The sequence below is a fragment of the Saccopteryx leptura genome, chromosome 2 (assembly GCF_036850995.1).
Source record: "Saccopteryx leptura isolate mSacLep1 chromosome 2, mSacLep1_pri_phased_curated, whole genome shotgun sequence".
NCBI classification, from domain to species: Eukaryota; Metazoa; Chordata; class Mammalia; order Chiroptera; family Emballonuridae; genus Saccopteryx; species Saccopteryx leptura.
Window position 1 is genome coordinate 325363581 of NC_089504.1, and position 16936 is coordinate 325380516.

Here is a 16936-nt window from a genome sequence, read left to right on the forward strand (position 1 = left end):
CAGACCCACCTTGAACTTGGACACCACAGTCAACACTGGGGTCCTGCTCTGGCCAGAGGGCTCTGCCTGGGACGTCTCTTCAGGGTCAGTAGGAAACAACACCTTGAGAAGGGGGTCCTGGGATTGCTGCAGGAGCCTGGTCAGCTCAGGTGGCACAGGGTCCTATTGGGAAGGGACAGGGCAGTGGGTGAGGGCAGGAAGAGTGCTATCTGCGGTTACCCACAGGCCTGCCGGGCTGCTCACCTGAACCCCAGAGGAAGGGCTCCTAGGGGAGGGCAGGCCCCGAGTCTGAGAGACAAGCGAGTCACCTATAAACCAGCAGACCCAGTGTGACACAGGTCATTTCTGGGCAGGTCATGCCTGATTAGCAGAGACCTCAGGCAGATAGCCTAAGAGCTGACCCTGGATGCTGGGAAGATGTTCAGGGGGGAGGACACACAATAGGAAGCGACCATGTATGGGCAGCAGTGACTCAGCATGTGGTTTTACGCAGGCCCCCAGGGATCAGGGCCCATCCTCACCTTGTTCTTCTCCACCAGGCCTGCAGTGTGGTAGCACACAGCCCCCGCGTAATGCACCACAATGAAGCTGGGCTCCCGGCTGAGCTTGTTGTGGCCCAGGCAGGGGCTGCCTGACAGGGCGCTTTCAATGCGTGTCTGGAGCTGGGCCGCACTGCTTGGCCGGTTAAGGCGGCATTCCTGCAGGGACAGGATGGGCAGTTGGCCACAAAAGTGAGAGGGGCTCACCACACCCTCACAGTCCCCACCTGTCACCCCCATGGTAGCAGAATTGTCACACAGGCATTACAGTGATCCTGAGAGTGAAGGAGTATAGGGATTAGCAAATCTGTTTGGTAGATGGGGAGCCAGGCACAAAGAAGGCAAAGAATAGTCTTCAAGGTTCCAAAAAGCCCAAAGCCCAGGTGTTGGTGCTCAGCACACTGGCTGACCCTCCCCACCTCATTTATGAGGGAGCAGATGCTGACGGGGCTCCCCTCGATGAGATCCAAACAGGTCTGGTTGTCCCGGTAGTTGACAAATGACCACTCCAGGCCCTCAACTGCATATTCCTCCTACGGGGCAAAGTGAGGAGGGACAGGACGAGGCAGCTATGGTCCAAGGCCCCGAAGGGCTGGCCTCAGCAATGTCACATATTCCAGAACGGCATCAAAGAAAGAACTAAAGGTTGGGTCCTGGGGGCCAGACAGGTACAGAGGATCCAGGGGAACGACTGCCCTACTCGGCCCTCCCTCACCTGCTGAGCCCGGAGGTAGTGAGCCACGAAGTGCTGCTGCAGCTTCTCGTTGGCATAGTTGATGCACAACTGTTCCAGACTGTTGTCAGGAAATGACTCAAATCCATACACGTCCAGCAGTCCTGGGAGGATGAGGGGAGAACCCACGGGCCACTGTGGGGGCTGGGGGGCTACACGAGTCCAGGGTGGCCCAGGGTGAATCCTCATCCTGGGCATCAGCCTTGGCATCCTTCGCAGGCTGAGTCACCACAGTGGGCAGAGCACCCGACGCCATTCCAAGGTTCCTGTCTCTACCTCACAACCCCCTCAGAACTCAAGAGCGGAAGAAAGGCTGAATGAGATGTGAGGGGCGCCCAGGTCACCAGGTCCACTCTGAGTCTGAATCCTTAGGTTCTAGCCAGCCCCTCCCATGAGGGAACCAGGTCCCAGGGAATAGTATCTGCATCCAATCCAGTTTGGAGGGCCTGAGTCTCACCAGCCCTGCTGGTGTCTGGAATCCCACCATTCTGTGAACAGACTACACTGGTGCTGCTGACCTTTACTTCCTCCCCTACCTGACAGCCCTACCCAGGTCCCAACGATGTTATCTTTCACTCATCCCCACTTCTCTCCTGAGACTGGAGCTGGGTCTCTGGGGAGAGAAAGGGCCCTCATAGATAAGGCACCATCTGAGTCTGCTTGGTGAGCTCTAGTTGAGTCAGCTATGGGAACTGGGCAGAACAGTGATGCCCTCGCCCAAACACTGGTGGACAGATGAAGAGATGGGGAGGCAGGAGGGGAAAGGAGCTTCCCAAGTTAACACAGGGAACCCAGAGCCCTGCTGTTCTTTTTGCAGGCATGCTCCCAGCAGGAGGGCCTTCCTACCTATGAAAGTGGTCCAGGAGTCGGCGTCTGCACAGATGCTGCTGTTGATTACTGATACCAGCCAGTCAAAGATCCTGTTGGGGTGGGGGAAGAGGCATTCTGGTGAGAGAGGGTCAGGTTGAGACTGAAGGGTGGCAGTGTTGCTCCCCCAGCGAGGGTGCCACTCCCTGGAGGGCCTATGTTCTAGGCTGACAGGCCAAGGGAAACCTCCCCTCTGGTTTTCTGCCCAGCCTGTCTTGACCTACTGCTAATGCAAGCTATGGTCGTGCATGTTCCCATGTATACAAAACCGTTCTGTCCTTCCAGCAAGACTGAACACAGGACCAACTAGACTCTGGGGCTAGACAGGGAGCAATTTCCTCAGTCACATATCTTGATACCCAGCTGGTGTCTTGACTAGAAGGGGCTAGTGGACCAGCAGGGTGGGTTCGTAAAGAACTGAGTTTATTGGGTTCCCCTGAAAAACTCAACCTGTGGAGCCCAGAGCTCAAGGCCCTTTCCCATTCCCCCACTCAGTGCCGTACAAGTGGGTCCCAGCTCATCAAGGGCCAACAATCGCATCCTGCACTCTGGAATCCTCCCCATCCCAAGAAGATGAGGTGGTTACTGTACAACCTGGTGACACACACAGCACTATTAAGGTGTTTCTTCCTTATAATATTTTTTTCTTTTTTAGACTTAAAAAAAAAATTTTGGCCCTGGCCCATTGGCTCAGCAGTAGAACGTTGGCCCATTGTGTGGAAATCCCAGGTTCAATTACCGGTCAGGGCACACAGGAGAAGTGACCATCTTCTCTGTCTTTCTCTACCCCCCCTCCCACAGCCATGGCTTGAATGGTTTGAGCAAGTTGGCCTCGGGCACTGAGGATGGCTCCATGACCTCGCCTCACGCGCTGAAATAGGTCGGTTGCCAAGCAGTGGAGCAGCGGCCCCAGATGGGCAGAGCATCGCCCAGTAGGGGGCTTGCTGGATGGATCATGGTTGGGCACATGAGGGAGTCTGTCTCCCTGCCTCCCCGCTTCTCACTTAAGGAAAACAAACAAACAAATATATATGTATAGAGAGAGATTGATTGATTTTAGAGTGTAAGGGGGAGAGATAGACAGAAACATCAATCTGTTTCTGTATGTACCCTGACTGGGTATTGAACCGGCAATCTTTGTGTATTGGGACAATGCTCCAATCAACTGCACTATCTGGCCAGGACCTCACAATTTTGTTTTGTTTTATTTTGTTTACAATTTTTTAAAAGTAATTGCTTTGCAAGTTTTTTCAATTCAGTTAATGGTTTCTAATTTCACAAAAGGCTTCAAATAACCATTGGAGGTACTAAAAACAAGTAACCTAGTGATAAAATATGATGTTTACCATGTATAAAATGTCCTGTGGTTAGAGGCTGACTCTGTGTTCGTCACATTTTACCTGCTCATTTTGCAGTCACTTGACTCAAAGGCTTTAAAAGTCTTTGGCTTAGCCCTGGCTAGGTAGTTCAGTTGGTTAGAGCATCGTCCTGATATATCAAGGTTGTGGGTTCAATCCCCGGTCAGGGCATATACAAGAATCAACCAATGAATGCATAAATAAGTGGAACAACAAATCAACGTTTCTCTCTCTCGCTCTCTAAAATCAAATTAAAAAAAAAGTGGCCTGAAAATCTGACATGAAATTAGTTTTGAGGCCATGGAAACGGAGTTTCTTGCTTAACTGGGCTCAGTCTGGCCCTGCTGCCCCGGGCCATCGTCAGCTCAGAGGATCTTATTCCCTCAGCAGTGCTTCTCAGGCTCCTGGTTCTTTGGGAAGTTCATAAAAGCAGGGGACCCTCTCCCCAGATGCCCAAGTTCCCATAGTACATGCATACTTACACGTGTTCTGTCCCCTAATTTCAAAGAACTCTGGGCCCCCTGACACCCTTTAATGGCACCCTGAAGGTTCTCAGAACCCAGGGCAAGAAACTAGCCTTAACCACATAGTCAGAGGGTGTATATGCCCCAATAACTCACTAGGAAAGGCCAGGACCCCCACCCTCCCCTGTTCTGGACTCCCACTTGCTGACCCTCCCCTGTTCTGGACTCCCACTTGCTGTATGCTGTGTTGCCCAGGACTCTGGGCTCAGCTGGCTCCACTACCATCTATCAAATTCCCCAGGTGACTGACTACAAAGAGCTGAAACACAAGGGTACACGGAGAAAGAAGAGCCTGTTCACCCATGGGTCTGCACCCGGATGTGTGAGTGCACAGATCACCTCTGGGGCCTGCCCTGCCAGCGGAGAGTGGTGCAGGCTTTCCTCACCTATTGTCAAGGTCAAGACAGGCTCTTGTCCTTTAATAATAAGCTGAATCTAGGTCAGGCTGTGGCAACTTCCCCATGCAGAATTCCCCTGAATTGAGGCCAAGGGCCTTGATCGGGGAAATCCCAGGAGCTATTCCCCGCTGTTCCCAAGGATCTGGGGAGCAGGGAGAGAAACCCCTCTGCTTTATCTGTCACCCCTCTCCCTGGGCCTCTTACATGACAGTGTCTGGTTCACCTTCAGAGGGGGGACCCTGGGAGGAGGCCAGGGCCCAGAGTGCTCACCGTGCGTAGACCAGTTTGGCCAGACAGTCTCTGCGGGTGTCACACTCAGCTCGGGAGCAGGGCTTCCGGAACACCTGCTGCTGCCTGCCCGCCCTGATGGTCCTAATCCTCAGGGTCTCCAGCAGTGGGTCTTCTGGGAGCCACAGCAGCGAGGCCGGTGTCCTGACAGAGCCTGGGAGGGACAGACCTTCCATCCGAACAGCCCTCTTCACAAGGCAGGGAAGTCACTGCACCCAAATGAACAGAGGAAACCTTTCTGGTGGGCAAAGAGACCTGCCTAGGGCAGAAGAAGGACTTGAACCCAGAACTCCTGTGTCCCGGTCCACATTGCCATGTGTGGGACAAATTATAAACCCTCTCTCATCTGCTCATTTATAAAATGGGGACAGTGCTGCCTGCTGCAGAGATGGCGTGAGGAGTGACTTATTCAGGGTAGGGACCTTTAGCTGATGGGTTAATCAAGGGCATCACTTCCATATTTCACCCTCTGGCCTCCCACCCAATCCCACCAATACTGGCTGTTTTCTGGGCAGGACCTGCCCTGCTGCCCGGACATGTGACCAAAGCCTGAGGCACAGCTGCCCCATTGCCCTTCTCTCACACTTGGCATCACTCTTCAGCTGGCAGGGCTGGGCTTCGTCCTCAGAGTCAGCGAACCGGATGTCGCCAAGGTGCAGCAGTCCAGCTAGGACCTGAGAGGGCGGGAGAACAGAGACACAGAGCGGGCACCTTGTCAAGGGCAGGAGCCTAGCCTGGGAAGGCCCTCTCTTCTACTGAGTACCATCATTACAGAATAACAATAGCAGCTCCCAATCACTGCCCGCTTACTACATGATTCTGCCAGACATGATACTGTGCACGTTACATGCATCACCTTGGTTAAATAAGAACTGGGCAGTCTGACTTCAGCAGCCTCCCAAGGCAGCCAGTGGGGCCCCCAGGTCACCCACAGTCTGCCCCTTTGGCTCCCCATCCAGGAGCAGACTGTGTGGGCAGTGTGGCTGGGGCAGAGGTCATGCCAGCCCCCAGCCCAGCACTCCTGTCCAGACTCCTAGTGCTGTCCACTCCTGCTGTCCCTCTGGCCACGCACTTGCCTGGTAGTTGCCCATACTGGGTGCGATCCCCTCCCTACCTGAGAAGCCCCCATCTGGACATGGTCACTTTCCATCTCCCTACAGTGGCTTGCCTGTCCCTGCTGCCAGCCTATCCTGTCTACCCCCTCCTGCTGCTCTGGTGGGTGAGGAGGTAAGGTGGCAGCCCTGTCAGCAAAGACAAATGGGAGAAGAGAGGCCCTTCGCAGGGATGAGGAGCCCAGCTCACCTGGGTCAGCACGGTCTCCTGAGATGGGAGAGAAAGCAAGGAGTTGGAATTGCTACTCCTGGTACAAGCTCTGTCTGTATCAGTGGAGTCTGACCTTGGGTAGATCACTTTACCTCTAGTTTTCTTTATTTATTTTTATTTTTTTATTTTTTAAAGATTTTATTTATTCATTATAGAGAGGGGAGAGAGAGAGAGAAGGGGGAGGAGCAAGAAGCATCAACTCCCAAATGTGCCTTGACCAGGCAAGCCCAGGGTTTTGAACCGGCAACCTCAGCGTTTCCAGGTTGACACTTCATCCACTGCGCCACCACATGTCAGGCTCTTTTCTTTATTTTAAGGTGAGAGGAGAGGAGATAGTGTGGCAGACTCCACATGCACCCTGACTGGGATCCACTTGGCAACTCCTGTCTGGGGCTGATGCTCGATCAACAGAGCTATCCTCAGTGCCTGAGGCTGATGCTCAGATCAACTGAGCTATCCTCAGTGTCTGGAGCTGATGCTCGAACCAATTGAGCCACTGGCTGTGGAAGGGGAAGAAGGAGAGAAGGGGGGAGAGGGAAGGAGGGAGAAGTAGATGGTCACTTCTACTGGGTGCCCTAACCGGGAACTGAACTCAAGATGTCCATATGCCGGGCTGACGCTCTATCCACTGGCCAGGGTCATCTCTAGTTTTCTCAAGCACAAAATAGGAATAATCTCCACACACACATAGGATTGCTGAAAAACCAAGAGAGCTAAGAGGAGTGAACATGATTTTAAAATCCCTACACACTAGACCAGCATGGGGCAGCATGATTTCCCTGTTCTGATTACTGCAGGGGCAGCTGACCCAAGCACCTCACCCGAAGAGGTGCTGATCACTGCGCTGTGTTTTATACTAAGAACTATGTGCTCCATGCCCTTTCCACCCTGACACTGTGTGCAGGCTCAGTGGCACAGAGGAGTGGTCAACTTCCTGGAGACTGCACAGGGGCCCCAAAGTCTCAGCCTCAGGAAGAGCCTCACGAGTTCAGAGGGGGCTGCCTGTTACCTCTGTCAAATGCCATAGCTTTTCTTCTAACCTTAAAGATGTTGTTCTGGGTTGGGGTGTCGATGCCCAAATGAAGCATGGCCTCTCTGGTCACCTCGAAACTATCCTCTGGAAAGAAATCCAAGTCATATCCCAGTGTTACAACCAGAGGTCAGCAGGGGCAGAGAGGGGCGAGGGAGGCAGGCAAAGGGTGGGTGGGCACTATTGGGCCAGCCCAGGGCGCTGAGTAAGAAGCTCCCTACCTTCCAAGGTCTTCTCGGGGTTGGGCAGCCAGGAGAAGGCGGCTCCCTCGGGGAGGTGCCACTGGAGCCTCTCGTCCGCACTGGCTCCTTTGCAGATCTGTGGGAGGGGGACAAGTGGCTGAGCTGGGGGTGCAGGGGAGCCCAGGTCTGCAGAGGCCTGGGGTTGAGATAAAAGGAGTGGGAAATGGCTGTGACACCATAAGTCTGAGAAGTCCCTGTGGAGCACCCAGGGCAGGCACAGGGCAAAAGCAGCAGCACACAGTTCTGGATGTCTCTGAGCCAATGTAAAACACCCTGCTGAGGAGGCCCTGTGGTCTGAAGGGGAAAGCACAACTCCTGTGAGAGGAGCCCCCAGTCCCAAGCTGAGAGCAGGGAGACATATTATCCATGCTTTGGGGGACCACCAGTCTGATGAGAGGCACAGCTCTGGGGAGGACCTCGTTCTGTTTGGAGGAGACAGTTGTGATTCTAAGGAGAGGCCTTAGTACTTCTGGTTTGATAAGAGGACCATGCCAAAACCTGCCGGGAGTCAAGGTCTGGTGGGAAGCAGTGCTGCGTAAAGTTTGCTGGAATAAGTGGTGGCATCACTGACAGCCAGGCGAAGAGGCAGGCATGAGGCGGGGAGGGTGGGTGGGAGGGCTTCAAGTACCAGGCCCATCTCCGCCCTGCATCGGCAGCTGTGGGCGCCACCTGGCACAGACCTGGTAGAAGATGTGGAAGTTCCTCTCACTGGAGGCCTGGCAGGCCACTCGAGTTTTCTCTAGGAGGTAGGTCTGGACTGCAGCTCCAGTTATCTGTTGGGCCCTGGGCACAAGCAGGCCGGAGTCCATTAGTTGCCCATTCCTTTACTGTGTGCCAGAGCGCCACCTTGCAATCCCCACCCCTAACCCCAAGCGTTTCCACTTAGCCATCGTGGGTCATGAGACCTAGGGACTGCTCAGCAGGTCCTTGAGTGGTCTGAGACATTTCCCTGTGACCAGCTCAGGTGGCAGGGCCAAGGCCTCTGTAAGTCACTATACCCAGTCCCAAGGTGGGAGCCGAAGTTCCAGCTTCAAGCTCAGGGGTGTGGCCCACAGAGGTGGCTGTTTAACTAGAAGTCCCTGAGCAAGGGCAGAAGCCATAAGGAACACATAGGCTGTGACTGCACACTGCCCTAGGGTCCCTAAGGCTGGAGTAGCTATAGTTCTATAGATACAAAGATCATCCTCGGGGTTCACTGATCCTAATAAATCCTATATACATGCATGCCAGGAGGAGCAGGGTTCTGAGCACAACGGTGGCCCAGGCTGGAGACTGCTCCAACCACTTGCAAACTCCCTGCCTCCCCCCTTTCTCATCAGCCAGGCGATTTACCTGTTCAGTTGGAGCTGGATGAACTTCCCAAAGCGACTGCTGTTGTTATTCCTCAGTGTGCACGCGTTCCCTGCGGATCACACCTGTTTATACCGCTCCCCTGTCTTTACAGAGCCCTCCTGGGCCAGGGTGGCTGCAGGCCTGCTGGGGCCATATCTCTATCCTCAAGTCATCTAAAGGACCCTTTTTGGTTTCCATGTCACAGGGGGACAGGACTAAGGAAAGGGCACTTGGCCTTCAGCAAGTGTGATTCAGGATTAGCTTCCTGGCAATGAACTGCAGTGAGTAAGCCTGGGCAGCCAGGGACTACCTTCTTTGAAGGAAAAGAATAAAAACAACAAGCTGTCACTATTGAGTCTAATAAGGCACAGCACTTAGAGTCCCAACATGGACACTAGTTATACATCCCTAGACAAGGCCCCCTTTCCTCTGAATCACCAGGAAACTGCAGAAGGGAAGGATTTAGACTAGATGAGCCCCAAGGCCCTCTCCAGCGCCTCTGTCAGATCTGCCTAGGCTAGAGGCAGGGGATGACTGAATGATGGCACCTTGACTGGAAAGAGTCTCAGGGTACCTGGGAGGAAAGAGGTTGGGAGTCCAGGGCATTGAATGACACACTCATTCTCCAACCTCCAAAGAGAGGGTCTCACTGCTCCTCTCCCTGGAAGGTGGCAAAACCCAGAGGAAATGGGATTGACAGTGCAGAGGACACTAAGCTCACCGAAGGCTTCCATGACAGGGTTGGAGTTCAAGATTCGCTGCTCGATCCTCTCTGCAATCTTGTGGCTCTCCCAGGATGTAGGTGAGGTGGCCACCACAGCATAGAACTTCATCAGGCATCGGGACGTCCATGTCTGTGGCAGAAACAGCCCTGAGGGAGCTGTGTCCAAGTTCCCTCCCATTTCTGAGCCTGCTGGAGGGAACGGTGCCCAATAGTACAGTCTTCTCCACCACGAGTGCTGCTCTTCAAATGCCTAAATATTCATTTCAGCTGTGTCCTTGGGCAATGTCACTTACCCATTCTGCAGTAGAGTGAGCTTACCTCTGCTTCTCCTAGCTCCAGAGGATGCATTTAAGAAACAGGGCCTGGCCCTGGCCAGTTGGCTCAGTGGTAGAGCGTCGGCCTGGCGTGCAGGAGTCCTGGGTTCAATTCCTGGCCAGGGCACACAGGAGAAGCGCCCATCTGCTTCTCCACCCCTCCCCCTCTCCTTCCTCTCTCTCTCTCTCTCTCTCTCTCTCTTCCCCTCCCGCAGCCAAGGCTCCACTGGAGCAAAGCTGGCCCGGGCGCTGGGGATGGCTCCATGGCCTCTGCCTCAGGCGCTAGAATGGCCCTGGTCGCAACAGAGCAACGCCCCAGATGGGCAGAGCATCGCCCCCTGGTGGGCATGCCGGGTGGATCCCGGTCGGGCGCATGCAGGAGTCTGTCTGACTGCCTCCCCGTTTCCAACTTCGGAAAAATACAAAAAGAAACAGGGCCTGGGGCAGAGCTGGGACAGCATACCCTGACCTCAGCAGGCTACTGTGTGTCTGAAAACACATAGCTAATATTGATTATTCTGAACTAAGGAAATTTTCCATGCATTTTCTTACCAATTCTATAGATGCAGGTGCAATTATACCTACTTTCAAAATGATGAAGCTGAGCCACAGGGAAATTTTAGGTTTTATCGAAGGTCTCATGATAGGGCTCTGATTTACATCCAGACAATCTAATTACAGAATTCTTATTGTTCTGTTTTTAATCAGCTAAAACAAGGTATATTTTCAGACTTCGGGTCAAGATGGCAGCATAGGTAAACATAGTACTCGCCTCCAACCATACAAAATCACAACTAAACTACAGAACAGCCATCATTAAGAACCACCTGAAATCTGGCTGAATGGAAGTCCTACAACTAGGGAATTAAAGAAGCCACCACATCAAGACTGGTAGGAGGGGTGAAGATGTGGAAAGGGCTGGTCCCACACCCACATGTGGTGGATTAAAATCGCATGGCAGATAAAAATCAGGAGGTATATCTCGATTCCCAGGGTTCCAGTATCAGGAAGAGAAAGCCCCGTTACTTTTAGCTGTAAAAACCAGCCAGGATGAGCTGAGGAAGATGAGGGCCGCTAGAGCCTCAGGTATTCCTCTTAAAGGGCCCGTGCACAGACTAACTCAGACTCTCTTCTGAGCTGCAGCATGGGGGCAGCAGCTTGAAAAACACTAGGGACATAAGGGAGGAACTGAATTGTCCAGCCTCAAGGTGAGTGCTGGGTACAGCTTTCTCCCAGACAGAAGCGCTGGCAGAAGCCACTGTTCCTTTGCTGAGCCCTCCCACAACAAGAGCCTGCAGGCAGGTGCCATATCTGAGGCTACATCATCCTGGCTCACACTGTTCACCCTGCCCAAATGATTCTCAGAGGTCCTGTCCCACCCAACTTTCGGGCCCACCAAGTGTTTCCAGTGGCTTTTCTATGTGATTGGACTGTCTCGGCTCATGCTTCAGATTTTCCTGAAATCTCTCAAAGAAGCAGCACCTGACCTCAGCAAGCCCTGTACCTCTCACTAAGTGGCCTCGGGCCCAGCATTAACAGCAGACAGCCTTGGTTCACAGGCTGGCTTCTCCTAGGCACCTCCAAGCCCAGCACAAGTAGCAGCCACCTGCAGATCACTCTGCAGCTCATGCCAGATGGCCCCAGGCAGAACACAGAAATTACCCTCACAAAGGTAAGTTTTGTGGAAAGGGTGGGGTGGCTAGGTGAGACTTAGTAAAAAGGTGGCAAGGCCTGGGTCAGTAGCCTCCTCAGACCAGCTGTGCAACTTCTCACCCATCCTTATGCAACATCTGGTCTCACCTCTTATGGTTCTGTCACCCAGGGAGACACATGACCATACCAGGAGCTTCTGGCCCAAGGCACTGCCCTTGCCATCATGGGCAACAGAGGATGCAGGTGGGCTACTCCAATAAACCCTTTCCCACAAGTAACCCTAGCTACCTTTGGTGTCTCCGTGCACTGGTTCATTTCACTCTCACAGAAGCCCCATGAGTTAGGTGTTGGTCCTCCCCATTGCCATTTCACAGGTGAAAGAACTGAGGTGTATTTTGGGTTTGTTTTTTTTGTGACAGAGAGGGAGAGAGAGAGAGAGAGACAGGGCGAGAGAGAGATGAGAAGCATCAATTCTTTGTTGCGGCACCTTAGTTGTTCATTGATTACTTTCTCATATGTGCCTTGACCAGGGGGCTACAGCAGACCAGGTGACTCCTTGCTTGAGCCAGCACCTTGAGCTAAAGCTGGTGAGCCTTGCTCAAACCAGATGAGCCGCGCTCAAGCTGGTGACATTGGGGTTTCAAACCTGGGTCCTCTGCATACTAGTCCGACGCTCTATCCACTGTGGCACTGCCTGGTAAGGCAGAACTGAAGTTTATAGAAGCTAAATATCTTTCTGATGTATCTTTCTGGTGTGCTCTGAACCACTGTGCTAGAATCCTTATAACTAACATTTTTTTTTCTTGTATTTTTCTGAAGTGAGAAGCAGGGAGGCCAACAGACAGACTCCCACATGCGCCCAACCGGGATCCACCCGGCAAGCCCACTAGGGGCAGTGCTTTGCCCATCTGGGCTGTTGCTCAGTTGCAACTGGAGCCATTCTAGTGCCTGAGGCAGAGGCCATGGTGCCATCCTCAGCGCTTGAGCCAACTTTGCTCCAATGGAGCCTTGGCTGCAGGAGAAAAGAGAGACAGAGAGTAAGGAGAGGGGGAAGGGTGGAGAAGCAGATGGGCACTTCTCCTGTGTGCCCTGACCAGGAATCAAACCCAGGACTTCCACATGCCAGGTTGACACTCTGCCGCTGAACCAACTGGCCAGGGCCCTTAATAGCTAACTTTTGCTTCCACTGGGATCAGAGCTGGGGAAGACCTATGATCAGAAAATGAAGACCTGGGGAGGAAAGTATCTCACCTAGAGTTACATCAGAGTGGATGGAAGAGCCTGGACTAGAAGAATCCCATCTCTTGATTTCCTTCCCAGCTTGCCCACCCACCACTACACACCGACCCCTTGCTTAGGATAGACTATCTGGGAATGACGAGGTAGCAAATGGCTCCACGAGGAATGACCCCCTGCCTCTCAGCCCACCCAGCCAGTTGACAGGGTGGGAAAGAGGCCCGCCTACCTTTCCAGCACCACTCTCTCCACTGACAACAATAGACTGGTTGACTGGCTCGGTCAGGCTCTTGACATTCCTGTAGGCCTGTTCACCCACAGTGAAGATGTGAGGCCTCAGTTTCTGAAACATCAAAGGATGAAAGGTTATAGGAGAGAATGCTGGTCTTCAAGGAATGGCTGGTCCAATGATGGCTGAGATGAGGAGCCTGCCAACGGCAGTGCAAGAGGCTTCCTCTAGAAAAATTTCCTGGTTGTAACAGGAAACTGTGGGCCCCTCATGATGGCTTTACCCACTCATCTTCTCAGTCTGGAAGCAGTGCTAGCCTTGACCACTTTATCCTCCCATTTTATCCTCCGAGTCTTTAGTGCTCTTCACTATTTTGTTATTGTATTTTGTAGTTTACAAAGAACTTTCTTTTTTTTTTTTACTTTCTTAAAATTTATTTTATTGACTGTAGAGAGAGGGGGGGAGAGAGAAACACTGATTTGTTGTTCTACTAATTTATGCACTCATTGGTTATTCTTGTGTGTGCCTTGATCCAGGATTGAACCCACAACCTTGGTGTATCAAGATGATGCTCTGACCAACTGAGCTACCCGCCAGGGCCTTCAGAACTTTTTTTCAAGTTACTGCCTAAGAAGTCTGCATTATATGGATAGCTGACTCTATGTTACAGAGAGAAATCTGAGGTTTAGCTGGGTTAAATAACCTTGTCAAGGCCAGGCAGCAAGTGCAACCATCTTCTTTGCACCCCAAGTCCACTGTGCTCCTTCCCATCACCAAGTATTAACCATCCTCAATGTGCTAGGTGTCAAGGTAGGCACTGGGGAAAGAGGGGACCATGCACCCGGCTTTGCCTTTGAGGAGCTGGCCAGTCAGTGAGATATGGGCTCTCAGGGCAGATTTCAGATGAATTCTACTTGGAATCCATGTATGAGTTTCTGGAGGGCCAGAAAGCACAAAGCCTAGCCAGCCCAGCACTGCCCACCCCACAGTGATCACTTACCCACAGCTCCCTGAGCAGTGAAGGCACAGTTCTGGATGGTATCGGAGCTGTGCCTCTCTATCTGCCCTTGCCCCAGTCACTTCTCGCCTGGACTATTACAAAGTCTCCAGCTGTTCTCCCTGCCTCTTCTCTTGCCTTCCTCAACACAACATCCCCAACTTCCAGAAAAATTATCCCTACACGTTCAGTCCCACCTCCACTCCTGGCGAAGATGCTTTGTGGACTCTGCCTGCGGTGGTGCCTTTGACCCTTCTCCACCAGCCTCGGCTTCTCTCTCTTCCTACCTCATCTACTGCCTCTCCCCCAACAGCCCCTTCCTGCCAACAAGTGTGCTTTTGCCTCTCCCTGAACACATGATGCGCTTTAACACCAACCAGTCCATTCACTGCCTGCACTGCCCCACCCCCAGCCCCATAAGAACTCATTCCTCTCAGTAGAGAAGAAAATGGGCTGAATTTTCTAGGGCAATCCTTACTGCATGTAATTTTATCCTTTTCCCATACAGTGTCTTGTTAAATACACAAATAAGCACCTGTTAAACCTTTCCTATTAATAAATTCACGAACAACAACAAAAATAACTTGTCCACTGTCTCTATTTTATGATCCCAACTCTGTTAAACCAAAATTTATCTCCCACTCTGCGCCACTATCATGTGTCCAAGATTCCTCGAGCTCCTGGTGGGCGGTGCTGTGGCACCAGCAGATTCTGAAAGACTGCATGGCTGATGAACAGACGGATAAATACAGGGGGGCTGCAAGGAGACCTCAGGGGAGGTAGGGGAGCACTGAGGCCCGGGAAGTGGCTGAATCTTACCTGGGGCGGAGGAGCAGTGTGGTGCTCTCTCATCAGCTCAGGCGAGTAGAGCTGAGGGATGGGCTTGAAGGGGTTCAGAGCCACCAGGGTGCAGCCAGCATTGGTGTAGAATATATCTGCCATGTACCGGGTCTGCAAACACCTCAGGACTGACACAGAAGTGCTTTTAGCAAACACTGGCTCAAATGCGGACACAAGCACACACACACACCTACCACAGGGTTCCCTCTGCAATTAGCCAAGAGCCATTAGATCCCAGCAGCTGTCTGATGAATAGGTACAAGATCTAATTAAGATGAGTGCCAAATCTGGAGCAAAGTCTGTGCTGGAGAGCCCAGGTGCGGCTGCCAGGCAGGTCTGAAGCAGCTTATCTGGCTCCAGGTCAGGAGTCCTGCCTGCCTTGGTCTGGCCAGGAGAAGCTGTGCTGAATACCCACACCCAACCTCCAACCTCCACCCTCTTGGGGAGAGGGAGGCCCATACCTGTCTCCAGTGTCACAGGATTCACCTTGGTGAGGTCATCCAGCAGCTGCAGTGGGGCCTCCTGGGCTAGGAACTCCTGCAAGTCTTCTCTGAGGGCTTCCCTGCCATGGGCATCAGGGCCTGCACTGCGGCCATTCACCTGGGAGGGAATAACAGGGTCAGGAGAGCTGGGACTCAGACCAGCTGGCAGCTTTGTAGGGGCGAAGGCCTGTACAGTGGAAAGAGAACTGGCTTCCAGTATCATAGTCTGGTTTGGTTTAAATTTCAGTTATTAGGTGTGTGAGCCTGGGTAAGTTATTTAACCTCTCTGAGCCACAGTTTATTAGTAAATAAAAGAAAATTAAATCAGTTCACAGGACTATTAGGAAGAAAAATAAGAATATATATATATATATATATATACACACACACACACACATATACACAAAGCACTTAGTCCTTGGCAGACAGTATATACTCAATACATCAGTAAATACTGTTCCCTCTCCTATGCCATGAGTTCCAGCTTCCAGACTGACTGGCCAGCTACTAGCCTCACTAGGCCTGGCAGGGGTGGGGGCCATCGGGGCTGCTATAAGAGCATCAGGGAGGAAAAGAACCATGCTTTGGTCCTTTTTTGAAAAAAAAAAAAAAAAAAACCCACTCAACTTGATGATGCTTCCTCCTCCTCTCTCTCTCTCTCACTCCTCTCTAAAATAAAAAACAAAAACACACACAGACACAAAAACTATTCAACTTGAAATGAAACATCAGCTGTGAGGTAGCTCCATGCCTTCATCACCTACTTCTTGGGGCTCAAATTTAGTCTGGCTAATTACATAAGTAGTTTCCTCTGCCTGGTCTACTTAAGTGGCTCAGAAGTCAGGTAAGGTCAAGAATGGGCACTAAGGTTGCCCTGGCTGGTTGGCTCAGTGGTAGAGCATCAACCCTGCATGTGGAAGTCCTGGGTTTGATTCCCAGTCAGGGAACACAGGAAAAGAAACCATCTGCTTTTCTCCCTTTCTCCCTCCCCTCTCTCTTCTCCCATAGCCATGGCTTGACTGATTGGTTTGAGTGCATCAGCCCCAGGTGCTAAGGATGGCTCCATGGAGCCTCCACCTCAGGCACTAAAAATAGCTCGATTGCAAGCATGGCCCCAGATGGGCAGAGCATCAGCCTCAGATGGGGGTTGCCAGGTGGATCCCAGTCAGGGCGCATGCAGGAGTCTGTTTCTATATCTCCCTACTCTCACTTTAGAAAAAAAAGGGCACCAAGGGGAACAGGCCCTTTCTCCTTCTCCCTTGCCCGTGTGTGATGCCAGTACTTTCCACATGTTTCTTCTCTCCATTTCTCCTCTTTGGAGGCTGTAGGAAAGACGGGTTGGGGACTGGGAGAAGATAGAAACCTGGATGAAACTGGCTTTTGGAGAAAGAGGTCTGTGCTATCACATGTGTGGGTTTCCAGTGAGACTAATGAACCCTAACCTTTTTTTTTTTTTTACAGAGGCAGAGATAGACAGGGACAGACAGACAGGAACGGAGAGAGATGAGAAGCATCAATCATCAGTTTCTCGTTGCGCATTGTGACTTCTTAGTTGTTCATTGATTGCTTTCTCACATGTGCCTTGACCGCGGGCCTTCAGCAGACCGAGTAACCCCCTGCTGGAGCCAGCGACCTTGGGTCCAAGCTGGTGAGCTCTTTGCTCAAGCCAGATGAGCCTGTGCTCAAGCTGGCGACCTTGGGGTCTCGAACCTGGGTCCTTCCGCATCCCAGTCCAACACTCTATCCACTGCGCCACCACCTGGTCAGGTGAACCCTAACCTTTTAAGCTTTAAGTCCAGATGGTATCATTGGAGAGATCCAGTAACA

The 16936-nt window shown here is 52.2% G+C and overlaps 1 protein-coding gene across 15 annotated transcripts in view; it reads right to left on the reverse strand.

Moving 5' to 3' along the window:
- MYO19 (myosin XIX) overlaps positions 1-16936 on the reverse strand; it is a 35082-nt gene that overhangs the window by 12043 nt on the left and 6103 nt on the right. For 11 of the 15 annotated variants that reach the window (XM_066363182.1, XM_066363184.1, XM_066363189.1 and 8 more), the window contains 15 exons: positions 15089-15227; positions 14607-14755; positions 12791-12904; positions 9356-9488; positions 8635-8704; positions 7983-8085; positions 7282-7378; positions 7071-7147; positions 5291-5381; positions 4690-4861; positions 2119-2192; positions 1255-1376; positions 959-1072; positions 522-698; positions 10-162 (listed from right to left, as the gene is read on the reverse strand). In XM_066363182.1, coding sequence (XP_066219279.1) covers positions 10-162; positions 522-698; positions 959-1072; positions 1255-1376; positions 2119-2192; positions 4690-4861; positions 5291-5381; positions 7071-7147; positions 7282-7378; positions 7983-8085; positions 8635-8704; positions 9356-9488; positions 12791-12904; positions 14607-14755; positions 15089-15227 — 1785 coding nt within the window. Of the gene's footprint in view, positions 1-9; positions 163-521; positions 699-958; positions 1073-1254; positions 1377-2118; positions 2193-4689; positions 4862-5290; positions 5382-7070; positions 7148-7281; positions 7379-7982; positions 8086-8634; positions 8705-9355; positions 9548-9676; positions 9766-12790; positions 12906-14606; positions 14756-15088; positions 15228-16936 lie in introns of those variants that run through there. The other 4 variants (XM_066363190.1, XM_066363191.1, XM_066363192.1 and 1 more) reach the window with 4 other exon arrangements.